The 22,488-nt window shown below is 43.8% G+C and overlaps 1 protein-coding gene across 3 annotated transcripts in view; it reads left to right on the top strand.

Moving 5' to 3' along the window:
- LOC118372994 (cyclin-dependent kinase 14) overlaps window positions 1–22,488 on the top strand; it is a 284,041-nt gene that overhangs the window by 150,753 nt on the left and 110,800 nt on the right. For 2 of the 3 annotated variants that reach the window (XR_008088001.1, XR_008088002.1), the window contains 3 exons: window positions 1,528–1,590; window positions 3,675–3,723; window positions 9,277–9,416. Coding sequence is in view for 1 of the 3 variants with exons in the window: in XM_052489873.1 (XP_052345833.1) it covers window positions 1,535–1,590; window positions 3,675–3,723; window positions 9,277–9,416 (245 nt within the window). In the remaining 2 variants the exon portion in view is untranslated. The remainder of the gene's footprint in view (window positions 1–1,527; window positions 1,591–3,674; window positions 3,724–9,276; window positions 9,417–22,488) is intronic. The other variant, XM_052489873.1, reaches the window with a different exon arrangement.

The following is a 22,488-nucleotide window of genomic DNA, read 5'->3' as shown; positions in this document are numbered from 1 at the left end:
GGGGATGGGGAATGGAATGGAATTATTGTATTTATTTATTCATTTTCTCTTGGGGGGTTGTGGGGGTCTTGGGGATGGGGAATGGAATTATTGTATTTATTTATTCATTTTCTCTTGGGGGGGTTGTGGGGGTCTTGGGGATGGGGAATGGAATTATTGTATTTATTCATTCATTTTCTCTTGGGGGGTTGTGGGGTCTTGGGGATGGGGAATGGAATTATTGTATTTATTTATTCATTTTCTCTTGGGGGAGGTTGTGGGGGTCTTGGGGAATAGAATTATTGTATTTATTTATTCATTTTCTCTTGGGGGGTTGCGGGGTCTTGGGGAATGGAATTATTGTATTTATTTATTCATTTTCTCTTGGGGGGGTTGTGGGGGTCTTGGGGATGGGGAATGGAATTATTGTATTTATTTATTCATTTTCTCTTGGGGGAGGTTGTGGGGGTCTTGGGGATGTGGAATGGAATTATTGTATTTATTTATTCATTTTCTCTTGGGGGGTTGTGGGGGTCTTGGGGATGGGGAATGGAATTATTGTATTTATTTATTCATTTTTCTTGGGGGGGGTTGTGGGGGTCTTGGGGATGGGGAATGGAATTGTTGTATTTATTTATTCATTTTCTCTTGGGGGGTTGTGGGGGTCTTGGGGATGGGGAATGGAATTATTGTATTTATTTTTCATTTTCTCTTGGGGGGGGGGGTTGTGGGGGTCTTGGGGATGGGGAATGGAATTATTGTATTTATTTATTAATTTTCTCTTGGGGGGTTGTGGGAGGTCTTGGGGCTGGTGAATGGAATTATTGTATTTATTTATTCATTTTCTCTTGTGGGGGGGTTGTAGGGGGATGGGGAATGGAATTGTTGTATTTATTTATTCATTTTCTCTTGGGGGGTTGTGGGGGTCTTGGATGGTTGAGGGGCAGCTCTTGGGGAACTGTGGGGGGATCTTGGAGGGCTCGTGGGAGATCTTTCGACGTGCCCTTGAGCGTTGACCCTGGTTGTTTCTGTGTGTCTCTCTGGATGGGAAGCTGTCAGATGACTAATGTGATGTAGTTTTTGAGCGGCTTCACTGCAAGTATATTGTATGTTTTAAATATTCAATAAACAAATATATTACTTAAAAAATATATATATTACTCTACATATGAGAGGTTCTAAACCTACAGTCAGTGTCCATATTTCAGTTACTATACCATTTAAACCACCTTCAATGAGGAATATTCTGTTTATTCATGGATACAGGGATACTCATGAGCAGGATATCAAAGATACATGTAACCATCTTATCACAAATAAGACCTTAAGTGGGATATAACCTACTATCCGGATACTGTGCGCATGTAAATGTGGTCATTGTTTAGGACCTTAGTGATTCAGAGGGTCCTCTTTGGTCATAGAAATGAAACGTTTTCTCTATGAGACGGTCTTCTCTTTTCCTTTCTCTGTGGCCCAATTGTGTTGTTGAAGTATGAATGTGTTGATAGGGACACAGCGTGTGTTTGTCTGATGCATTCCTTCTTTCAGGTCCTAGGCACCCCTGTGAGGATACCTGGCCAGGGGTCCACTCCCTGCCCCACTTCAAACCAGGTGAGGAACACACACACACACACACACACACACACACACACACACACACACACACACACACACACACACACACACACACACACACACACACACACACACACACACACACACACACACACACACACACACACACACACACAATAGGTCCAACAGTCAGAACCAGACTTTGACTCCAGTTCTACTTTGTAAACCTTGGAGGCATGCCTCTATAGTTCACACAGCTCAGGCAGGCCTGTGGGCCAGCCGTACCATCGCTGTGCCATCCCTGTGCCAGACTTGGGCTACTGCTGCTGCCCTCTGGGAGCTCATTAGAGACAGACTGGACGGTGCTCGCAGATTAGTGTTGGCATGCTGGAACACACAGAGAGATAGAGGGGGAATTAGAGGAGTGACAGAGAGAGGATGATGGAGGGAGAAGAAGAGGGACAGAGGGAAAGCAGGGGTACCATGATGTGAGTGGCGTGCCTAGCTGTATCTCCTGTGACCAATTACAGAGGAACTGGGGTGTGAAACACACGCATAAACCCCCACACACACACACCTAATCGCATGTCCTGTGGCCATGGCTGTGGTTGGCCATAGTTCTATGTTGTCCTGCTGCCGTGGGCAGCTGTGTGAGCAACACACACTTTTCTGTCCTGCTGCTCCTGTCATCCAGACAGACCTGGCTTCAGTGTACCAGATCAGTATACTATCTCTGCATGACAATAGGTACACACACAATACACCATTTTATTATCAGCAATTGAGGCAGTTGCCTGCTCAGATGTCCAAGGCAAGACCACCTCCCTCTCTTAATAAGTGTCTCTCGAAGCTACCTGTTTCCTCCATAAGGTGAACAATCTTTTGACTGAATCCAGGGATAGAGAAAACCTTTTATTTTCTTATTTGTGCTCTAATGCCCAATGTCACAATGATCTAATCTAGGCTGTTTCAAGCCTCTCATTGTCACCATCACTCAACCACAAAGTGATCATTAGCACGTAACAGATGGAGCTGGGAAAATGCTTTATCAGAAGAAAGTTAACACTGGGTGTAGTCATATCTTCCCACCACCAGAGGACAGTGTTGTCTCACTCTATCCCTCTGAATATATCTTACCTCACTGAGAGCTTCTCAGTCTGACCATGTTTTAGTCTTCCTCCTGAACTGTAATCAGTTTCCAGACATGAAATCAAACACAGAGATGGTATCAGCACGTTGTTTACGATTCTTCACATTCTCAGCTTTACTTTCAATAATTCACAGCCATGTTTACAGCCCTGGTTTTTCACTCTGGTGTTCGCAGCACAACAGTTTAGGTTTGAAACGTAGACAGCCATGATACTTAGCCTGACCTTGGCCCAGGGCCTTGGTGCTTTACGACGGGCTGGAGGATATTTAGTATAACCACAGTATATCAGACATTTGAGAAAGACAGGAGTAATCTGGATATCAAAACAACTCTGCCTCATATATGTCTAATCCCTGACTCTGGAACAGTCTTACCATCTCTCTATCCTCCCCGCTCAATAACTCCTTAACTCAAACTGTAGCTATTCTGTATCTCTCCCCCTCTGTCTAGCAGTGGAAAAGTGGCTACTCTCTCTCTTCCCTCTCCCCCTCTCCCTAACCCGTGGTTGGCTGTCTAGCTGTCTCTCTGCCCCCATTCCCCCAGTCTAGTCCTGGAGGTTGGCAGTTACAGTGTTAGTCTGAAAACAGAGGTCTCCACACAGGTTTTGGACGAGTGAGTCGAGCTGTCAGAGGTGCACTCACACACATACACCTAGCCATTCATACCGTAGACACACACACACACACGCACACACACAAAAATACTTTTAATATTTAATAATAGTGCCATTTAGCAGATGTTTTTATCCAAAGCGACTTACAGTTATGCGTGCGTACATTTTAAGTACGGTGGCCTTGGGAATCGAACCCACTATCCTGGAGTTGCAAGCATCATGCTGTACCAACTGATGTTAACCTCTTGTTAAATCACATACTGTACGATGAAACATTTGTTGTAAAACTTCACAAATGTGTCCTGATGATGAATATGAACATGTTTCTATTGCCTCTCTGTGTCTTTACCCATTCAGACAGCTTTACTGTCTACAGTTCCAAGAAGCTCAGACAAGCATGGAATAAGTAAGTGTACCGTTTTTGTCACATAAAATGCTGTGAGTGTGTGTGTGTGTGCGTGCGTGCGTGTGTGTGTGTGTGTCTGTGTGTGTGTGAGAGAGAGAGGGAAAGAGAGGGTTTGTGTGTGTGTGTTTGCGCCTATTCATATGTGTTGCATGGTCAGAGGGCCATTTTGTATGCCAGGTCAGAGGGCCATTTTCCTACAGACCCACTTTTGTGCTCTTCCTGTCTGTGAAAGTTCCCAAGGGCAATACGCTCCAGACCGCCAACCCCCCACCACTCCATCCATACATCCCTCTCTTTTCTCTCCCTGAGCCCACCATACTGAAGAACCCTGGGACTGTTCTGGTCCTCTAACAGACATTAGTAGCCCAGTTAGAGATGGCTGTTGTCATGTGTGTGTGTGTGTGTGTGTGTGTGTGTGTGTGTGTGTGTGTGTGTGTGTGTGTGTGTGTGTGTGTGTGTGTGTGTGTGTGTGTGTGTGTGTGTGTGTGTGTGTGTGTGTGTGTGTGTGTGTGTGTGTGTGTGGTGTGTGCTTCCTCTCAGCTCTCTACCCTCGGGACATCTAGACCTACAGACAGCTCACACACTCTTCCCAGGGTTCATCTGGTTTAGGAGGGGAGCACCCAGATCGGGGTCATGCCACTGGTGTCGTGCCACCAGAGCAGTCAGCCCTGACACAGATGGCAGGAAAGGGCACAGGGGGCATTCCAGATGTGGACCACCCTCTGCCCCTGGCACTCATCAGGAGCCTGAGGGGACAGGCAGAGACAGGGTGACTTGATGATTTGGTCACAGATATGCAAAATGTCTCACAGTATTCTGGTCTGGCTCAGTGAGAACTCTTGGCCTCTGTAGTTACCACAGTGACCATGGCCCAGTGTTTAAAAGTCAAGGTTCCACATTCTCTCTCGCAGTATCACAGTTTCCTTTTTCAGATGAATATAAAATATAATTTGATTGATGGCTCAAAACGATAGAGAAAGAGAGCGGCAGTATATTTTAGGTTTATCAGTTTGTGTGTGCGTGTAAAGTAATGACTCGGGATGTCGGGTTTGATACGAAAGCTTATTTTAGTAATAATACTTGTTCACGTTACATTTAACAACTTTGTTTTGGTACAGAGCAATGCAGGTAAGATGCTATCGGAAAGTCAGCCACAATCAATTAGCACCTGCACATAATTGGCGCGTTATCTCTCTCATTCCTGTCGCAAGGCATTCTGGAACTTGCAGTCACAAAGTGTAATTCAATACAAACCAATACAATTACATATGTAAATAACTATAAAGAAATATCTTTAGATACAGCTCAATGAATTAACTTAAACATTAACTCTGTAACACATTAAAGTTACAACATCGTGTGTGTGGTTGTGTGTGTGTGTGTGTGTGTGTGTGTGTGTGTGTGTGTGTGTGTGTGTGTGTGTGTGTGTGTGTGTGTGTGTGTGTGTGTGTGTGTGTGTGTGTGTGTGTGTGTGTGTGTGTGTGTGTGTGTGTGTGTGTGTGTGTGTGTGTGTGTGTGTGTGTGTCTACAAGTACAGTATGTGTAGAATGTCTGTAGTAGTGAGAGAGATACTGTAGCAGTGAGAGATACTATAGCAGTGAGAGAGATACTGTAGTAGTGAGAGAGATACTGTAGTAGTGAGAGAGATACTGTAGTAGTGAGAGAGATACTGTATTAGTGAGAGAGATACTGTAGTAGTGTGAGAGATACTGTAGTAGTGAGAGAGATACTGTAGAAGTGAGAGAGATACTGTAGTAGTGAGAGAAATAATGTAGTAGTGAGAGAGATACTGTAGTAGTGAGAGAGATACAGTAGTAGTGAGAGAGATACAGTAGTAGTGAGAGAGATACTGTAGTAGTGAGAGAGATACTGTAGTAGTGAGAGAGATACTGTAGCAGTGAGAGAGATACTGTAGCAGTGAGATAGATACTGTAGCAGTGAGAGAGGTACTGTAGTAGTGAGAGAGGTACTGTAGCAGTGAGAGAAATAATGTAGTAGTGAGAGAGATACTGTAGTAGTGAAAGAGGTACTGTAGTAGTGAGAGAGATACTGTAGTAGTGAGAGAGGTACTGTAGTAGTGAGAGAGATACTGTAGTAGTGAGAGTTCAAAAGTCAGCCAGTTGATAGTGGAGCCAGAGCAGTGGAGCCTCTGTAACAGACTGACTGACAGACAGACTGACCTGGTTAACAGACTGACTGACAGACAGACTGACCTGGGGAACAGACTGACTGACAGACAGACTGACCTTAGAGGAATGACTGCCGTTTCCCATGCCCTCTATGTCTGACCCCCCAGGATGGGCATGCTGAACGCTCCAGTTCACACAGTCTGTTTGTCTGTCCCTGGCCCCTCTCCGTGTCTATCTGTATGTCCCCCCGGCCCTGCTCCACTACACTCCACCCTCTCTGCCTAGCCACTCTAGCCCCTGCCCCATTCTCCCCTCCTCCCCCTGGACCCCAGCCAGTCTATGAGGAAATAAATATGTGAAGAAAGAAACTGGGAGGAATGTTAACGACCGCTGTTCTTCCCCCTCCTTTTATACCGTGCCAGGTCCTGATGAAGTTGATATGAACACATGCATCTCTCTCCCCCTCCCAATTCCACTCTCTCTCCCCCTCTCAGTTCCTCTCTCCTCTCCCAATTCCTCTCCCTCCCCCTCTCAATTCGTCTCTCTCCCCTCCCAATTCCCTCCCTCCCTCCCTCCTCCCTCCCTCCCTCCCTCCCTCCCTCCCTCCCTCCCTCCCTCCCTCCCTCCCTCCCTCCCTCCCTCCCTCCCTCCCTCCCTCCCTCCCTCCCTCCCTCCCTCCCTCCCTCCCTCTTCCAATTCCTCTTTCTCCCTCCCTCTTCCAATACCTCTCTCTCTCCCCTCCCAATTCCTCTCTCTCTCCCCTCCCAATTCCTCTCTCTCTCTCTCCCCCTCCCAATTCCTCTCTCTCCCTCTCCCCTCCCAATTCATCTCTCTCTCCCCCTCCCAATTCCTCTCTCTCCCCCTCCCAATTCCTCTCTCTCCTCCCTCCCAATTCCTCTCCCTCTCCCCTCCCAATTCCCCCTCCCAATTCTCTCTCTCTCTCTCTCTCTCTCTCTCTCTCTCTCTCTCTCTCTCTCTCTCTCTCTCTCTCTCTCTCTCTCTCTCTCTCCCCCTCCCAATTCCTCTCTCTCCCTCCTCCTATCTCTCCCTTTCTCCCTCTTCCTCTCTCTATCCTTCCTCCTATCTCTCCCTTTCTCCCTCTTCCTCTCTCTATCCTTCCTCCTATCTCTCCCTTTCTCCCTCTCCCTCTCCCTCTCCCCTCTCCTCTCCCTCTCCCTCTCCCTCTCCCTCTCCCTCTCCCTCTCCCTCTCCCTCTCCCTCTCCCTCTGCCCCGTACCCACCTCACTACTACTCTGACATGGATAGCTGGGGCAGTTTTCTCCTTCTATGGTTTGTTGGATCAGATCAGACATTCACAGGCATCGCATGCGAATAACATGTAAGGGTCAGAGCACACGTCATGCTGGCATTCCTCAGTTTAACGGTTTCGGAAGTGCTTGTGTGTTTTTGTAATGGTAAGACTACCCCTCTGTTTACATTGACTGTATGTTCAGTACAGCTTGTATAACCCATATAACCCTGTGTTCAGCACTTTATTAGCCAGCAGAGTCTTTGAAAGTAGCTCGGCTGACGGTGGGGTTGCATGCCAGACAGAGCTTGTCAGTGTGTAGATCCGTTCTGCTCTCACATATCTCTTTGTGCAATAGTACCCTCATCCACAATGACTCACACATGCTGAAAGGCAAGCAGCTCTCCTGGATTGCTGTTGGGTCTTGCAGGGACATATGTTTTGACACAGCCACAAAGACTTGTTCCAAAATACTGTTTGGTTGCTAGCCGTGTTGGGTGCTGTTGAAAGGTCCTGCAGTGCTGCCTTGCCTTAGTTATAACCATGGCATAGTGGTGGGGGAAGGCCAACAATAGGAGCAGGTGTTACTGCCTGTAGTCACACACACACACAAACACATACATACACTCTCGCAGACACACACACACACACATGTACTCATGCTTTCTGCCCTCCCAGGTCCCGGCTGTGGTTTCCTCATGGACAAACATGACGACCTGAAAAGGCGTCTCTCTCTGAAGAGGGAATGCTTCTTTCCGCTGTGAACATCCCATCAACCCGGGATGTTTGATTGTCGGAGGAGATATCGATCACAGATGTGTGCTTTTTTACTCGTAGCATCTGACCTAGCCAGCTAGCTGAGGGAATCTTCCCGCTCAGGCTAGCTGACAGCATTCGCAGGCAGCAATGCACACCTATATCAGCAACACAAGCCCTTTGTTTTCTAAGGCTTTTATATGGAGGAAAAGTTCACCCAGTCAGTGATACCTGTTTGTTCCTTTGTTTCTGGCTCTGTTGTTGCTCAGACACCTTTTATCAGGTCAAATTAGCAATGCCGGATGGGATTTTGTACCTTTTTCTGTCATGCTAAAACCTGCCTTGTAAACGCACACTACACTTTCTGATAATACAGTATGGTCTAGATCAATCTCATTATACCCCCTGCATTACCCCACCCTTAACCTGTTTGGGATAGGGGGCAGTATTTTCACATCCACCCTCAAGCCTCAAAAGTAATATTTTGTTTAAAATGGGAACCTACCCATTTTTACATTGAGTTCAACATCCATCATCTGAGGTGGAAATGAAAGGAGAAGAAGGCCCTGCTGAGGTCAGTTAGCTGTGTTCCTCTCTGCAGAGGGGGTCTATTGGGTCCACTAGTGTAGATCTGCTCTATGCCCTCTGGGAGGAGGAGAGACAGGAGGAGGAACAGTGGGAGAGGGCTTCAGAGTTCCTGGCATTTAGGTGAAGGACTCTCTCTCTTTCACATACACATACACATACACACCCATACTGTACATCCACACAGCTCGGTAGCTCCGGCAGAGGGAGGAATAACATCATGTTTATTTAATGGACTGCAGGCCTAATTACTGACTGACTTGGTTGTACTTTGTTCTTTTTTCTGTTTCTGCTTCCCCTTCGGTGCTGGATGGTAGGCGGGTTCAGGAGTTCAGAGCCTCCCTGTACAAACACACACGTACATACACACACACAGGAGCAGTTCAATGAAAGCCTACAGGGAGTTGAGAGCCTCTGTCTTCACCCTCTCTGATGAAGTCTTTCATTTTTCATGGTGACCGGGTCGGCCTGTGTCACGGGCGTGCCAGGGAGAGGAGGTTGTGTAGACCATGCTAACAGTCTGTTTTCTTCCTAATAAGAAGACGATTGTAAAGGGTGCTTATATTTACAAGTGTGTATTATACATACTGCATGTGTGAATTGGAAATTCCCCCTGAGACACCAGGGCCAGCCATTGTCAATGGCAACCCCGGGGCAATTAAGTTTCAGTGCTTTGCTCAAGGGCACATCAACAGATGTTTCACCTTGTCAGCTAGGGGATTTGAACTAGCAATCTTTCAGTTACTGGCCCAGCACTCTAACCACTAGTTTACCTTCTGCACCGTTTATGTTATGTAGGTTGTGAACCATGCTAACTGTCTGTCTTCCTTGTAGGTTGGGCTATGTGGACCATGCTGAGGAGTTAGCCTCTAGGTTCCTCCAGTGCTTCCCAAAGAACCGTCTGTCTGCTCAGGCAGCTCTCCAGCATGAGTACTTCAGCCAGCTTCCTCCACGGCTCTGGGAGATCTCAGACAGTATGTATACCTTTACTAAGATACTGGATCTCTCTCTCTTTATTTAGCTTTACTTCTCTCTCGCTCTGTTCTCTCTCTCTCTCTGTCTAGAGGAGTATCTGTATCACTACATCACTCCGATGCAATGGTCTCCCCCCCTCTTTCTATGTATTTCTCCATATCTCTCACCATCTCTTCCCCTCTACCCCTCCATAAAGCAGTGCAACTAGTGGTTGTTGTTGTTCATGCAGAGAGATCCTCTGTTAAAAGCCCAGATGGACCTCAGTTGTCCAAGATCTGCATTTGGATGTCTTTTCCTTCTTACTCACTTGAGTAAAAACAGATGAGTTTTCTGTTTCTTTCAGATGTTTCTCTAGATGAATCTGTTACCCAGTAAACTGCACCCTACCGATGCCGAATGATCATTATTTTCCTGACACTGGTCAAACACCCTTACTTTGAATATAGCCAAAAAGAATGTGATAAGATCATTGTATCGGAGTCCCTTTTGACATGCCGGGGTGTAATTCTAACCTCTCAGACTTATCTAAGCGCCAGACGAGAATGCATCTACACATAGTCACTTTTAGTGATTATGTGCATCAAGGCGTTATTCCACAGGGACTCAGGTGGCAAAAAGAACGATGATTGGGACAGCGCACAGATGATTTCTGTGAGCGCTGGTGTGCCATCCTGAACAAATGCTCTATTGATTTAATGACATTAATTGTTGATCAATTGAACAATGATTTTATTAAAATGGATAACACAATCGAAGAGAAACGCACAGCTCTGCAAGGAGCTGTTAATGATGATGGCATATTCAATGAACTGATGAAAACTAACCAAGCTCTCCAGGACAAGTTGTCTACAGAAATAAAATAACTTCAAATCAAGAAATTCGAACCCTTCTGGAGAAACCCTGACAAAAGAGGTCCTGCTCCTCCTCTCCATGGCAGACGCAGGACGGATGCCGCTCACTTCTATCCACCTCGTCTGACCAACGCTCTACAACCAGCGCCTCATCTGCTTCCAGTGACAGTGGTCCCAGAACCCACGGGACTGAGTGTCTTCAATTTATCAAGCAATATATTGAGCCCTGCCTATGTCTCCTTGCTTAATAACGGGTTATATTTTGTGCCTACAACTCAGTGCAACGATTTCGATGTTACGGTAGACATGTTTAAGTTTTTTTAGAAACATCCGTTTCAGGGAATACTTTAGCTCCCCCAATCGTGATATTTCTACTGAACATGTAGGCTGCTCCACCTCCACTCTGACTCCTTTTTGATGTACAAGTTATTTTGTACCTCCATTCAATCGCAATCACTCTATTGGGACGTATTGCAGACTCATTGAAAAAGATGTTGTTCATCTCCTTATGAACAAACAGGAGTACATATCTTTCCATCATTTACCTCAGGATGAAAAACAAGCTCTGCTTGAATCCGATACGTCAGTCCTTACCCCCCTGCTGATAAGGGTGGGTCAGATGTACTCATGGATAGGGCTGTTTATGTAAATGAGTGTCATAGACAACTGTTTGACAACACCTTTTACAAGAAACTCAGAAGTGACCCCACTGACCAATTTCAGAACATGATCTTTACTGTCCTAGATGGGTATGTAAGTTCTGGTCAGATAACCAACAAAGAACATGAGCTTTTGTCTATTCAACATCCTAAAATTGCTACTTTCTATACTTTGCCGAAATTACACAAGAACGTTACAAAACCTCCAGCGCATTGATGCAGTAACGGCCCCTCTATCAACTTTTGTTGACTTTTTTATTAGATCACTCGCAGAACAGCTCCCCTCCTTTGTAAAGGACACAAGCAGTATGATCTCAGAACAGCTCCCCTCCTTTGTAAAGGACACCAGCAGTATGATCTCAGAACAGCTCCCCTCCTTTGTAAAGGACACCAGCAGTATGATCTCAGAACAGCTCCCCTCCTTTGTAAAGGACACCAGCAGTATGATCTCAGAACAGCTCCCCTCCTTTGTAAAGGACACCAGCAGTATGATCTCAGAACAGCTCCCCTCCTTTGTAAAGCACACCAGCAGTATGATCTCAGAACAGCTCCCCTCCTTTGTAAAGGACACCAGCAGTATGATCTCAGAACAGCTCCCCTCCTTTGTAAAGGACACAAGCAGTATGATCTCAGAACAGCTCCCCTCCTTTGTAAAGGACACCAGCAGTATGATCTCAGAACAGCTCCCCTCCTTTGTAAAGGACACCAGCAGTATGATCTCAGAACAGCTCCCCTCCTTTGTAAAGGACACAAGCAGTATGATCTCAGAACAGCTCCCCTCCTTTGTAAAGGACACCAGCAGTATGATCTCAGAACAGCTCCCCTCCTTTGTAAAGGACACCAGCAGTATGATCTCAGAAATAGCTCCCCTCCTTTGTAAAGGACACCGGCAGGACACCGGCAGTATGATCTCAGAAATAGCTCCCCTCCTTTGTAAAGGACACCGGCAGGACACCGGCAGTATGATCTCAGAACAGCCCTCCTTTGTAAAGGACACCAGCAGTATGATCGCAGAACAGCTCCCCTCCTCCCCTCCTTTGTAAAGGACACCGGCAGGACACCAGCAGTATGATCTCAGAACAGCCCTCCTTTGTAAAGGACACCAGCAGTATGATCTCAGAACAGCCCTCCTTTGTAAAGGACACCAGCAGTATGATCTCAGAACAGCCCTCCTTTGTAAAGGACACCAGCAGTATGATCTCAGAACAGCCCTCCTTTGTAAAGGACACCAGCAGTATGATATCTATTATTGAATCTCTTGATCCTCTCCCTGATAATACTTTGTTAGTTACTTTTGATGTTTAGTCGTTATACACAAATATTCCATACGAGGGCAGTATTGAAGCTATGGAACATGTTCTTCTATAACGTGACCCCAATTAACTACCTTCCAGTGCATGCATTATAACATTGGCTGAAATAGTACTCGCACAAGTACTTCATGTTTCTAAATGATTTCTTTATTCAGACAAAGGGTACTGCTATGGGATCCTCCATGGCTCCTAACTTTGTATGTGGGTTACATGGAGAAACATTTGTATGTGGGTTACATTTTCAATCCTCTCAAAAATGTTTTCTTGCCTAACATCATTATTTGGAAACGGTATATTGATGATATTTTTTGTTCTATGGAGGGGTGATGCAAAACAGCTCCAGGCGTTCCATACTTTTCTTAACTGTTGTTCTGAGCATCTGAGATTTACTATGTACTCTGACACATGTCAAATCAGTTTCCTTGATCTTCTGATCTTGTGTGAGGATAATGCTCTATACACTGATCTTTACAGGAAACCTACTGATCGTAACAGTTTGTTGAGGGGTGATAGTTGTCACCTGTTTCCCTTGAAAAACAGTTTGCCCTAGAATTCTGTAAGAACTTGCAAAATTTGCACACAAAAAAACAATCAGATTAAGACAGAAATATGGCTGAGACGCAAAAAAATTCAAGGAGAGGGGGTACAAAATGGTCAGATTAATACTGTCATTGAGAAAATTCAAAACAAACCGAGACAGGATCTTTTTCAAGGACAGTCTCACAAAAAGAAGCATTCTTGCAACTACCCGCTATTCAAAGTGCTCTGAACAAATTACGGCACATTCTAAGATCCGATGACAGTATCGGTAATGTGTTTTCGGACCCTCTCTTGGTCGTATTCTTGTGGAGCAGAAATCTCAGAGATCAATTGGTGAACTCTGATTTACCACCACAAAATGGTACAATGTCTATTTGCGCCCCTACTGGATGGAAACTACTAGTGTAACGGCTGTGCTCAATGCAATGTCACTTACAAATGTAGATCCTTCAAACACCCCCAAACAGGGAAACAGATCCCAATCAAAGGTGTTATTTATCTTAGAACTTGTCCTTGTGGTAAAAATTATTTGGGTAAAACCAAGTGCCAATTAAAAGTACCAATCATAGCACCATTAGGTGCAAAAACTTGCGTACCCAGTTGCGGTCCACTCGTTTCGTCTCTACGTTATATCGGCATCGAACATGTCACCCTCCCTAGGACCTCGACAATTTACTGTTAAAACGAGAGGCTGCCTGGATCTTTAATTTAAAGATCCTTGCTCCCCTCGGGCTCAACGTAGACTTTGATCTGAAGCCATTCTTGTGATTTTGCTATTGTAAATGTTTGTAGGCCTACAGTATGTATTATGTACTACAGTAAGTTATTGCATCTGAGCTCCTAGAGTGTGCGGCTCTCCTTTAATTTTTCAAGATATGAAACAAGACCTCAAAGAGGCAGTCCTCACATACAACAGGTATGTATATAGGCAACTACCAAAATAAAGGAAACACCAACATAGTGTCTTAATAGGGCGTTGAACCACCACAAGCTTCAATGCACCTTGACACAGATTCTACAAGTGTCTGGAACTCTATTAGAGGGATGCGACATCATTCTTCCACGAGAAATTCCATAATTTGGTGTTTTGTTGATGGTGGTGGAAAATGCGGTTTCAGGCGCTGCTCCAGAATCTCCCATACGTGTTCAATTGGATTGAGATCTAGTGCCTGAGACGCGCACACACGCACACACTCACGCACGCACGCACGAACACACACACACACACACATTCACGCACGAACACACACACCACTTTGAGACCCCTCTTTCAAAGTCTCTGAGATCTCTTCTTCTAGATAGACATGGTAGCCAAAATAATGGGCAACTAGGCATTTTTATATATGTATATATATATATATTTTTTTACAAACATAATTTTCCTATCACAATACTCAACCTGGCATCCTACATGACAGTTCATTTGCCATCGAATCAGAACAGGACATTCAACTGTGTCATTCAGAGATTACATACCACCCATATTATTAGACTAGAAACACAGATACATACAGAGCCAATCCTATCCGTTCACCCCTCTCATCACCAGTGTCAAAGCCCAAAGCCTGTTAAGATAGCTTCATAGGAGCTGCATTGGAGACAACCCACCCACAGGCTGGTCATTTTAATATGAGAATCATTCTCATTTTAAATTCCCCAGATGAGGATTGATTGATCTCTATTAATCCTGTTATCAGCAGGCCACAGTAGGTTGTTCTGTTAGGAGAAGCAGGAGCTCTGCGGCGGTCACCGGGCTGGGAGAGATGGTGGCTCTCTTTGTGCTGTTACACACACACACACATGCATATGCACACACACACGTGCAGGCATGATTGCACACTCTCTCTCTCTCTCTCTCTCTCTCTCTCACACACACACACACGCACACTCACACGCACACGCACACACACATACGAAGAGGCAGGCTTTTGATTGAGAAAGAATATAGTCAAATTAATTCATACTGTTATACTGTATAAATGAGGTCCTTGGTGGATCAACACTGTAGCAGCAGGGAGGGAGGAATGAAAGGAGGTAGGGAGGAATGAAAGGAGGGAGGGAGGAATGAAAGGAGGGAGGGAGGAATGAAAGGAGGGAAGGAGGGAGGAAAGGAGGGAGGGAGGAATGAAAGGAGGGAGGGAGGAATGAAAGGAGGGAGGGAGGAATGAAAGGAGGAAGGGAGGAATGAAAGGAGGGAGGGAGGAATGAAAGGAGGGAGGGAGGAATGAAAGGAGGGAGGGAGGGAGGAATGAAAGGGAGGGAGGGAGGAAATGAAAGGAGGGAGGGAGGAATGAGAGGAGGGAGGGAGGAATGAGAGGAGGAGGGAGGAATGAGAGGAGGGAGGGAGGAATGACAGTAGGGAGGGAGGAATGAGAGGAGGGAGGGAGGAATGAAAGGAGGAGGGAGGGAGGGAGGAATGAAAGGAGGAAGGGAGGAATGAAAGGAGGAGGGAGGAATGAAAGGAGGAAGGGAGGAGGGAGGGAGGAATGAAAGGAGGGAGGGAGGAATGAAAGGAGGGAGGGAGGAATGAAAGGAGGGAGGGAGGGAGGAATGAAAGGAGGGAGGGAGGGAGGAATGAAAGGAGGAAGGGAGGAATGAAAGGAGGAAGGGAGGGAGGAATGAAAGGAGGGAGGGAGGAATGAAAGGAGGGAGGGAGGAATGAAAGGAGGAAGGGAGGAATGAAAGGAGGGAGGGAGGGAGGAATGAAAGGAGGGAGGGAGGGAGGAATGAAAGGAGGGAGGGAGGGAATGAAAGGAGGGAGGGAGGGAGGAATGAAAGGAGGGAGGGAGGAATGAAAGGAGGGAGGGAGGAATGAAAGGAGGGAGGGAGGAATGAAAGGAGGGAGGGAGAGAATAACAAATGGTGGTGGAGGAGGGGAAGCAGAGGAGAAATGTCTCTGAAGAGAAGGAATGAGAGAAGTTAAATAAAGGGATCATTGTTATCCTGGGTGTTAGCCTGCTAGTGAAACATGGTGATGTTGTTTTGTGCAGCAGGTAGACAGGCAGCAGGAGAATAGAGACTGATAGGAAATGCCCCAGCCCAACACACCACTGGGAGTTAAACTGTCAGCACTCTAACACTAACTAACATGAGCTTTACATTCATTACAACACCACAGATAATGAAGAAAGAAACATGGCACACACACACACACACACACACACACACACACACACACACACACACACACACACACACACACACACACACACACACACACACACACACACACACACACACACACACACACACACACAACACATATGTATACACACACACGCAACGCATATACACACACACACAGCGTGTTCAACATTAAAGCTGAATCTTTATTATTGTTATCTGGCTAGGGACTGAAGGAGAACATGGTTTATTCAGCCAAAAAATGCACTCCGTTGTCTAATGTGTTGGGAATTATAGAGACAATAGCTTGACAGATTTATTATGAACAATGGAAGAATTACAGGAGGCATAATAGACTACCCAGTCCTGTGTGTGTGTGTGTGTGTGTGTGTGTGTGTGTGTGTGTGTGTGTGTGTGTGTGTGTGTGTGTGTGTGTGTGTGTGTGTGTGTGTGTGTGTGTGTGTGTGTGTGTGTGTGTGTGTGTGTGTGTGTGAGAGAATTGGATTGTGATTATGACATTTAACAGAAACACTGTGGGAATCTGAGACAGAAGTAGTGTACAATAATATTGTCCTTGACTCGACCTTCGCAGTATTACAGACTCTGATATCTCGGCCTCTGCATTACAGACTCTGGTATTGCTTAGTATTACGGACTCTGATATCTCTTAGTATTACGGAGCATTACAGACTCTGATATCTCTTAGTATTATGGACTCTGATATCTCTTAGCATTACAGACTCTGATATCTCGGCGCATTACAGACTCTAGTATTGCTTAGTATTACTCTTAGTATTACGGACTCTGATATCTCGACATTACAGACTCTGATATCTCTATAGACTATTACGCATTACAGACTCTATATTGCTTAGTATTACGGACTCTGATATCTCTTAGCTCTAATATCTCGGACAGACTCTGATATCTCGGAACATTACAGACTCTGGTATTGCTTAGTATTACGGACTCTGATATCTCAGAGCATTACAGACTCTGATATCTCTTAGTATTATGGACTCTGATATCTCGGAGCATTACAGACTCTGATATCTCTTAGTATTATGGACTCTGATATCTCTTAGTATTACAGACTCTGATATCTCTTAGTATTATGGACTCTGATATCTCTTAGTATTATGGACTCTGATATCTCGGCATTACAGACTCTGATATCATTACAGACTCTGATATCTCTTAGTATTATGGACTCTGATATCTCTTAGTATTACAGACTCTGATATCTCTTAGTACTACAGACTCTGATATCTCGGAGCATTACAGACTCTGATATCTCTTAGTATTATGGACTCTGATATCTCGGAGCATTACAGACTCTGATATCTCGGAGCATTACAGACTCTGATATCTCGGAGCATTACAGACTCTGATATCTCGAGCATTACAGACTCTGATATCTCTTAGTATTACAGACTCTGATATATCTTAGTATTATGGACTCTGATATCTCGGAGCATTACAGACTCTGACATCTCGGAGCATTACAGACTCTGATATCTCTTAGTATTACAGACTCTGATACCTCTTAGTATTACGGACTCTGATATCTCGGAGCATTACAGACTCTGATATCTCGGAACATTACAGACTCTGTCTGATACCTCTTAGTATTACAGACTCTGATATCTCTTAGTATTACGGACTCTGATATCTCGGAGCATTACAGACTGATATCTCTTAGTATTATGGACTCTGATATCTCGGAGCATTACAGACTCTGATACCTCTTAGTATTATGGACTCTGATATCTCGGAGCATTACAGACTCTGATACCTCTTAGTATTATGGACTCTGATATCTCGGAGCATTACAGACTCTGATACCTCTTAGTATTACAGACTCTGATACCTCTTAGTATTATGGACTCTGATATCTCGGAGCATTACAGACTCTGATACCTCTTAGTATTATGGACTCTGATATCTCGGAGCATTACAGACTCTGATACCTCTTAGTATTATGGACTCTGATATCTCGGAGCATTACAGACTCTGATATCTCGGAGCATTACAGACTCTGATACCTCTTAGTATTATGGACTCTGATATCTCGGAGCATTACAGACTCTGATACCTCTTAGTATTACAGACTCTGATATCTCTTAGTATTATGGACTCTGATATCTCGGAGCATTACAGACTCTGATACCTCTTAGTATTACAGACTCTGATATCTCTTAGTATTATGGACTCTGATATCTCGGAGCATTACAGACTCTGATACCTCTTAGTATTATGGACTCTGATATCTCGGAGCATTACAGACTCTGATATCTCTTAGTATTATGGACTCTGATATCTCGGAGCATTACAGACTCTGATATCTCGGAGCATTACAGACTCTGATACCTCTTAGTATTACAGACTCTGATACCTCTTAGTATTACAGACTCTGATATCTCTTAGTATTATGGACTCTGATATCTCGGAGCATTACAGACTCTGATACCTCTTAGTATTATGGACTCTGATATCTCTTAGTATTATGGACTCTGATATCTCGGAGCATTACAGACTCTGATATCTCTTAGTATTATGGACTCTGATATCTCTTAGTATTATGGACTGTGATATCTCGGAGCATTACAGACTCTGATATCTCTTAGTATTATGGACTCTGATATCTCGGAGCATTACAGACTCTGATATCTCTTAGTATTATGGACTCTGATATCTCGGAGCATTACAGACTCTTATACCTCTTAGTATTATGGACTCTGATATCTCGGAGCATTACAGACTCTGATACCTCTTAGTATTATGGACTCTGATATCTCGGAGCATTACAGACTCTGATACCTCTTAGTATTACAGACTCTGATACCTCTTAGTATTATGGACTCTGATATCTCGGAGCATTACAGACTCTGATACCTCTTAGTATTATGGACTCTGATATCTCGGAGCATTACAGACTCTGATACCTCTTAGTATTATGGACTCTGATATCTCGGAGCATTACAGACTCTGATATCTCGGAGCATTACAGACTCTGATACCTCTTAGTATTATGGACTCTGATATCTCGGAGCATTACAGACTCTGATACCTCTTAGTATTACAGACTCTGATATCTCTTAGTATTATGGACTCTGATATCTCGGAGCATTACAGACTCTGATACCTCTTAGTATTACAGACTCTGATATCTCTTAGTATTATGGACTCTGATATCTCGGAGCATTACAGACTCTGATACCTCTTAGTATTATGGACTCTGATATCTCGGAGCATTACAGACTCTGATATCTCTTAGTATTATGGACTCTGATATCTCGGAGCATTACAGACTCTGATATCTCGGAGCATTACAGACTCTGATACCTCTTAGTATTACAGACTCTGATACCTCTTAGTATTACAGACTCTGATATCTCTTAGTATTATGGACTCTGATATCTCGGAGCATTACAGACTCTGATACCTCTTAGTATTATGGACTCTGATATCTCTTAGTATTATGGACTCTGATATCTCGGAGCATTACAGACTCTGATATCTCTTAGTATTATGGACTCTGATATCTCTTAGTATTATGGACTGTGATATCTCGGAGCATTACAGACTCTGATATCTCTTAGTATTACGGACTCTGATATCTCGGAGCATTACAGACTCTGATATCTCTTAGTATTACGGACTCTGATATCTCTTAGTATTATGGACTCTGATATCTCGGAGCATTACAGACTCTGATATCTCTTAGTATTATGGACTCTGATATCTCTTAGTATTATGGACTGTGATATCTCGGAGCATTACAGACTCTGATACCTCTTCGTATTATGGACTCTGATATCTCTTAGTATTATGGACTCTGATATCTCGGAGCATTACAGACTCTGATATCTCGGAGCATTACAGACTCTGATATCTCGGAGCATTACAGACTCTGATATCTCTTAGTATTATGGACTCTGATATCTCGGAGCATTACAGACTCTGATATCTCGGAGCATTACAGACTCTGATATCTCGGAGCATTACAGACTCTGATATCTCGGAGCATTACAGACTCTGATATCTCTTAGTATTACAGACTCTGATATATCTTAGTATTATGGACTCTGATATCTCGGAGCATTACAGACTCTGATATCTCGGAGCATTACAGACTCTGATATCTCTTAGTATTACAGACTCTGATATCTCTTAGTATTACGGACTCTGATATCTCGGAGCATTACAGACTCTGATATCTCGGAACATTACAGACTCTGTCTGATACCTCTTAGTATTACAGACTCTGATATCTCTTAGTATTACGGACTCTGATATCTCGGAGCATTACAGACTCTGATATCTCTTAGTATTATGGACTCTGATATCTCGGAGCATTACAGACTCTGATACCTCTTAGTATTATGGACTCTGATATCTCGGAGCATTACAGACTCTGATACCTCTTAGTATTATGGACTCTGATATCTCGGAGCATTACAGACTCTGATACCTCTTAGTATTACAGACTCTGATACCTCTTTAGTATTATGGACTCTGATATCTCGGAGCATTACAGACTCTGATACCTCTTAGTATTATGGACTCTGATATCTCGGAGCATTACAGACTCTGATACCTCTTAGTATTATGGACTCTGATATCTCGGAGCATTACAGACTCTGATATCTCGGAGCATTACAGACTCTGATACCTCTTAGTATTATGGACTCTGATATCTCGGAGCATTACAGACTCTGATACCTCTTAGTATTACAGACTCTGATATCTCTTAGTATTATGGACTCTGATATCTCGGAGCATTACAGACTCTGATACCTCTTAGTATTACAGACTCTGATATCTCTTAGTATTATGGACTCTGATATCTCGGAGCATTACAGACTCTGATACCTCTTAGTATTATGGACTCTGATATCTCGGAGCATTACAGACTCTGATATCTCTTAGTATTATGGACTCTGATATCTCGGAGCATTACAGACTCTGATATCTCGGAGCATTACAGACTCTGATACCTCTTAGTATTACAGACTCTGATACCTCTTAGTATTACAGACTCTGATATCTCTTAGTATTATGGACTCTGATATCTCGGAGCATTACAGACTCTGATACCTCTTAGTATTATGGACTCTGATATCTCTTAGTATTATGGACTCTGATATCTCGGAGCATTACAGACTCTGATATCTCTTAGTATTATGGACTCTGATATCTCTTAGTATTATGGACTGTGATATCTCGGAGCATTACAGACTCTGATATCTCTTAGTATTACGGACTCTGATATCTCGGAGCATTACAGACTCTGATATCTCTTAGTATTATGGACTCTGATATCTCGGAGCATTACAGACTCTGATACCTCTTAGTATTATGGACTCTGATATCTCGGAGCATTACAGACTCTGATACCTCTTAGTATTATGGACTCTGATATCTCGGAGCATTACAGACTCTGATACCTCTTAGTATTACAGACTCTGATACCTCTTAGTATTATGGACTCTGATATCTCGGAGCATTACAGACTCTGATACCTCTTAGTATTATGGACTCTGATATCTCGGAGCATTACAGACTCTGATACCTCTTAGTATTATGGACTCTGATATCTCGGAGCATTACAGACTCTGATATCTCGGAGCATTACAGACTCTGATACCTCTTAGTATTATGGACTCTGATATCTCGGGCATTACAGACTCTGATACCTCTTAGTATTACAGACTCTGATATCTCTTAGTATTATGGACTCTGATATCTCGGAGCATTACAGACTCTGATACCTCTTAGTATTACAGACTCTGATATCTCTTAGTATTATGGACTCTGATATCTCGGAGCATTACAGACTCTGATACCTCTTAGTATTATGGACTCTGATATCTCGGAGCATTACAGACTCTGATATCTCTTAGTATTATGGACTCTGATATCTCGGAGCATTACAGACTCTGATACCTCTTAGTATTATGGACTCTGATATCTCTTAGTATTATGGACTCTGATATCTCGGAGCATTACAGACTCTGATATCTCTTAGTATTATGGACTCTGATATCTCTTAGTATTATGGACTGTGATATCTCGGAGCATTACAGACTCTGATATCTCTTAGTATTACGGACTCTGATATCTCGGAGCATTACAGACTCTGATATCTCTTAGTATTACGGACTCTGATATCTCTTAGTATTATGGACTCTGATATCTCGGAGCATTACAGACTCTGATATCTCTTAGTATTATGGACTCTGATATCTCTTAGTATTATGGACTGTGATATCTCGGAGCATTACAGACTCTGATACCTCTTCGTATTATGGACTCTGATATCTCTTAGTATTATGGACTCTGATATCTCGGAGCATTACAGACTCTGATATCTCTTAGTATTATGGACTCTGATATCTCGGAGCATTACAGACTCTGATATCTCTTAGTATTATGGACTCTGATATCTCGGACCATTACAGACTCTGATATCTCTTAGTATTATGGACTCTGATATCTCTTAGTATTACAGACTGATATCTCGGAGCATTACAGACTCTGATATCTCTTAGTATTATGGACTCTGATATCTCGGAGCATTAC

Source organism: Oncorhynchus keta, chromosome 31 (assembly GCF_023373465.1).
Source record: "Oncorhynchus keta strain PuntledgeMale-10-30-2019 chromosome 31, Oket_V2, whole genome shotgun sequence".
NCBI classification, from domain to species: Eukaryota; Metazoa; Chordata; class Actinopteri; order Salmoniformes; family Salmonidae; genus Oncorhynchus; species Oncorhynchus keta.
The sequence above is the reverse complement of the archived record's forward strand: the minus strand, read 5'-3'. Positions and strand labels throughout refer to the sequence as shown.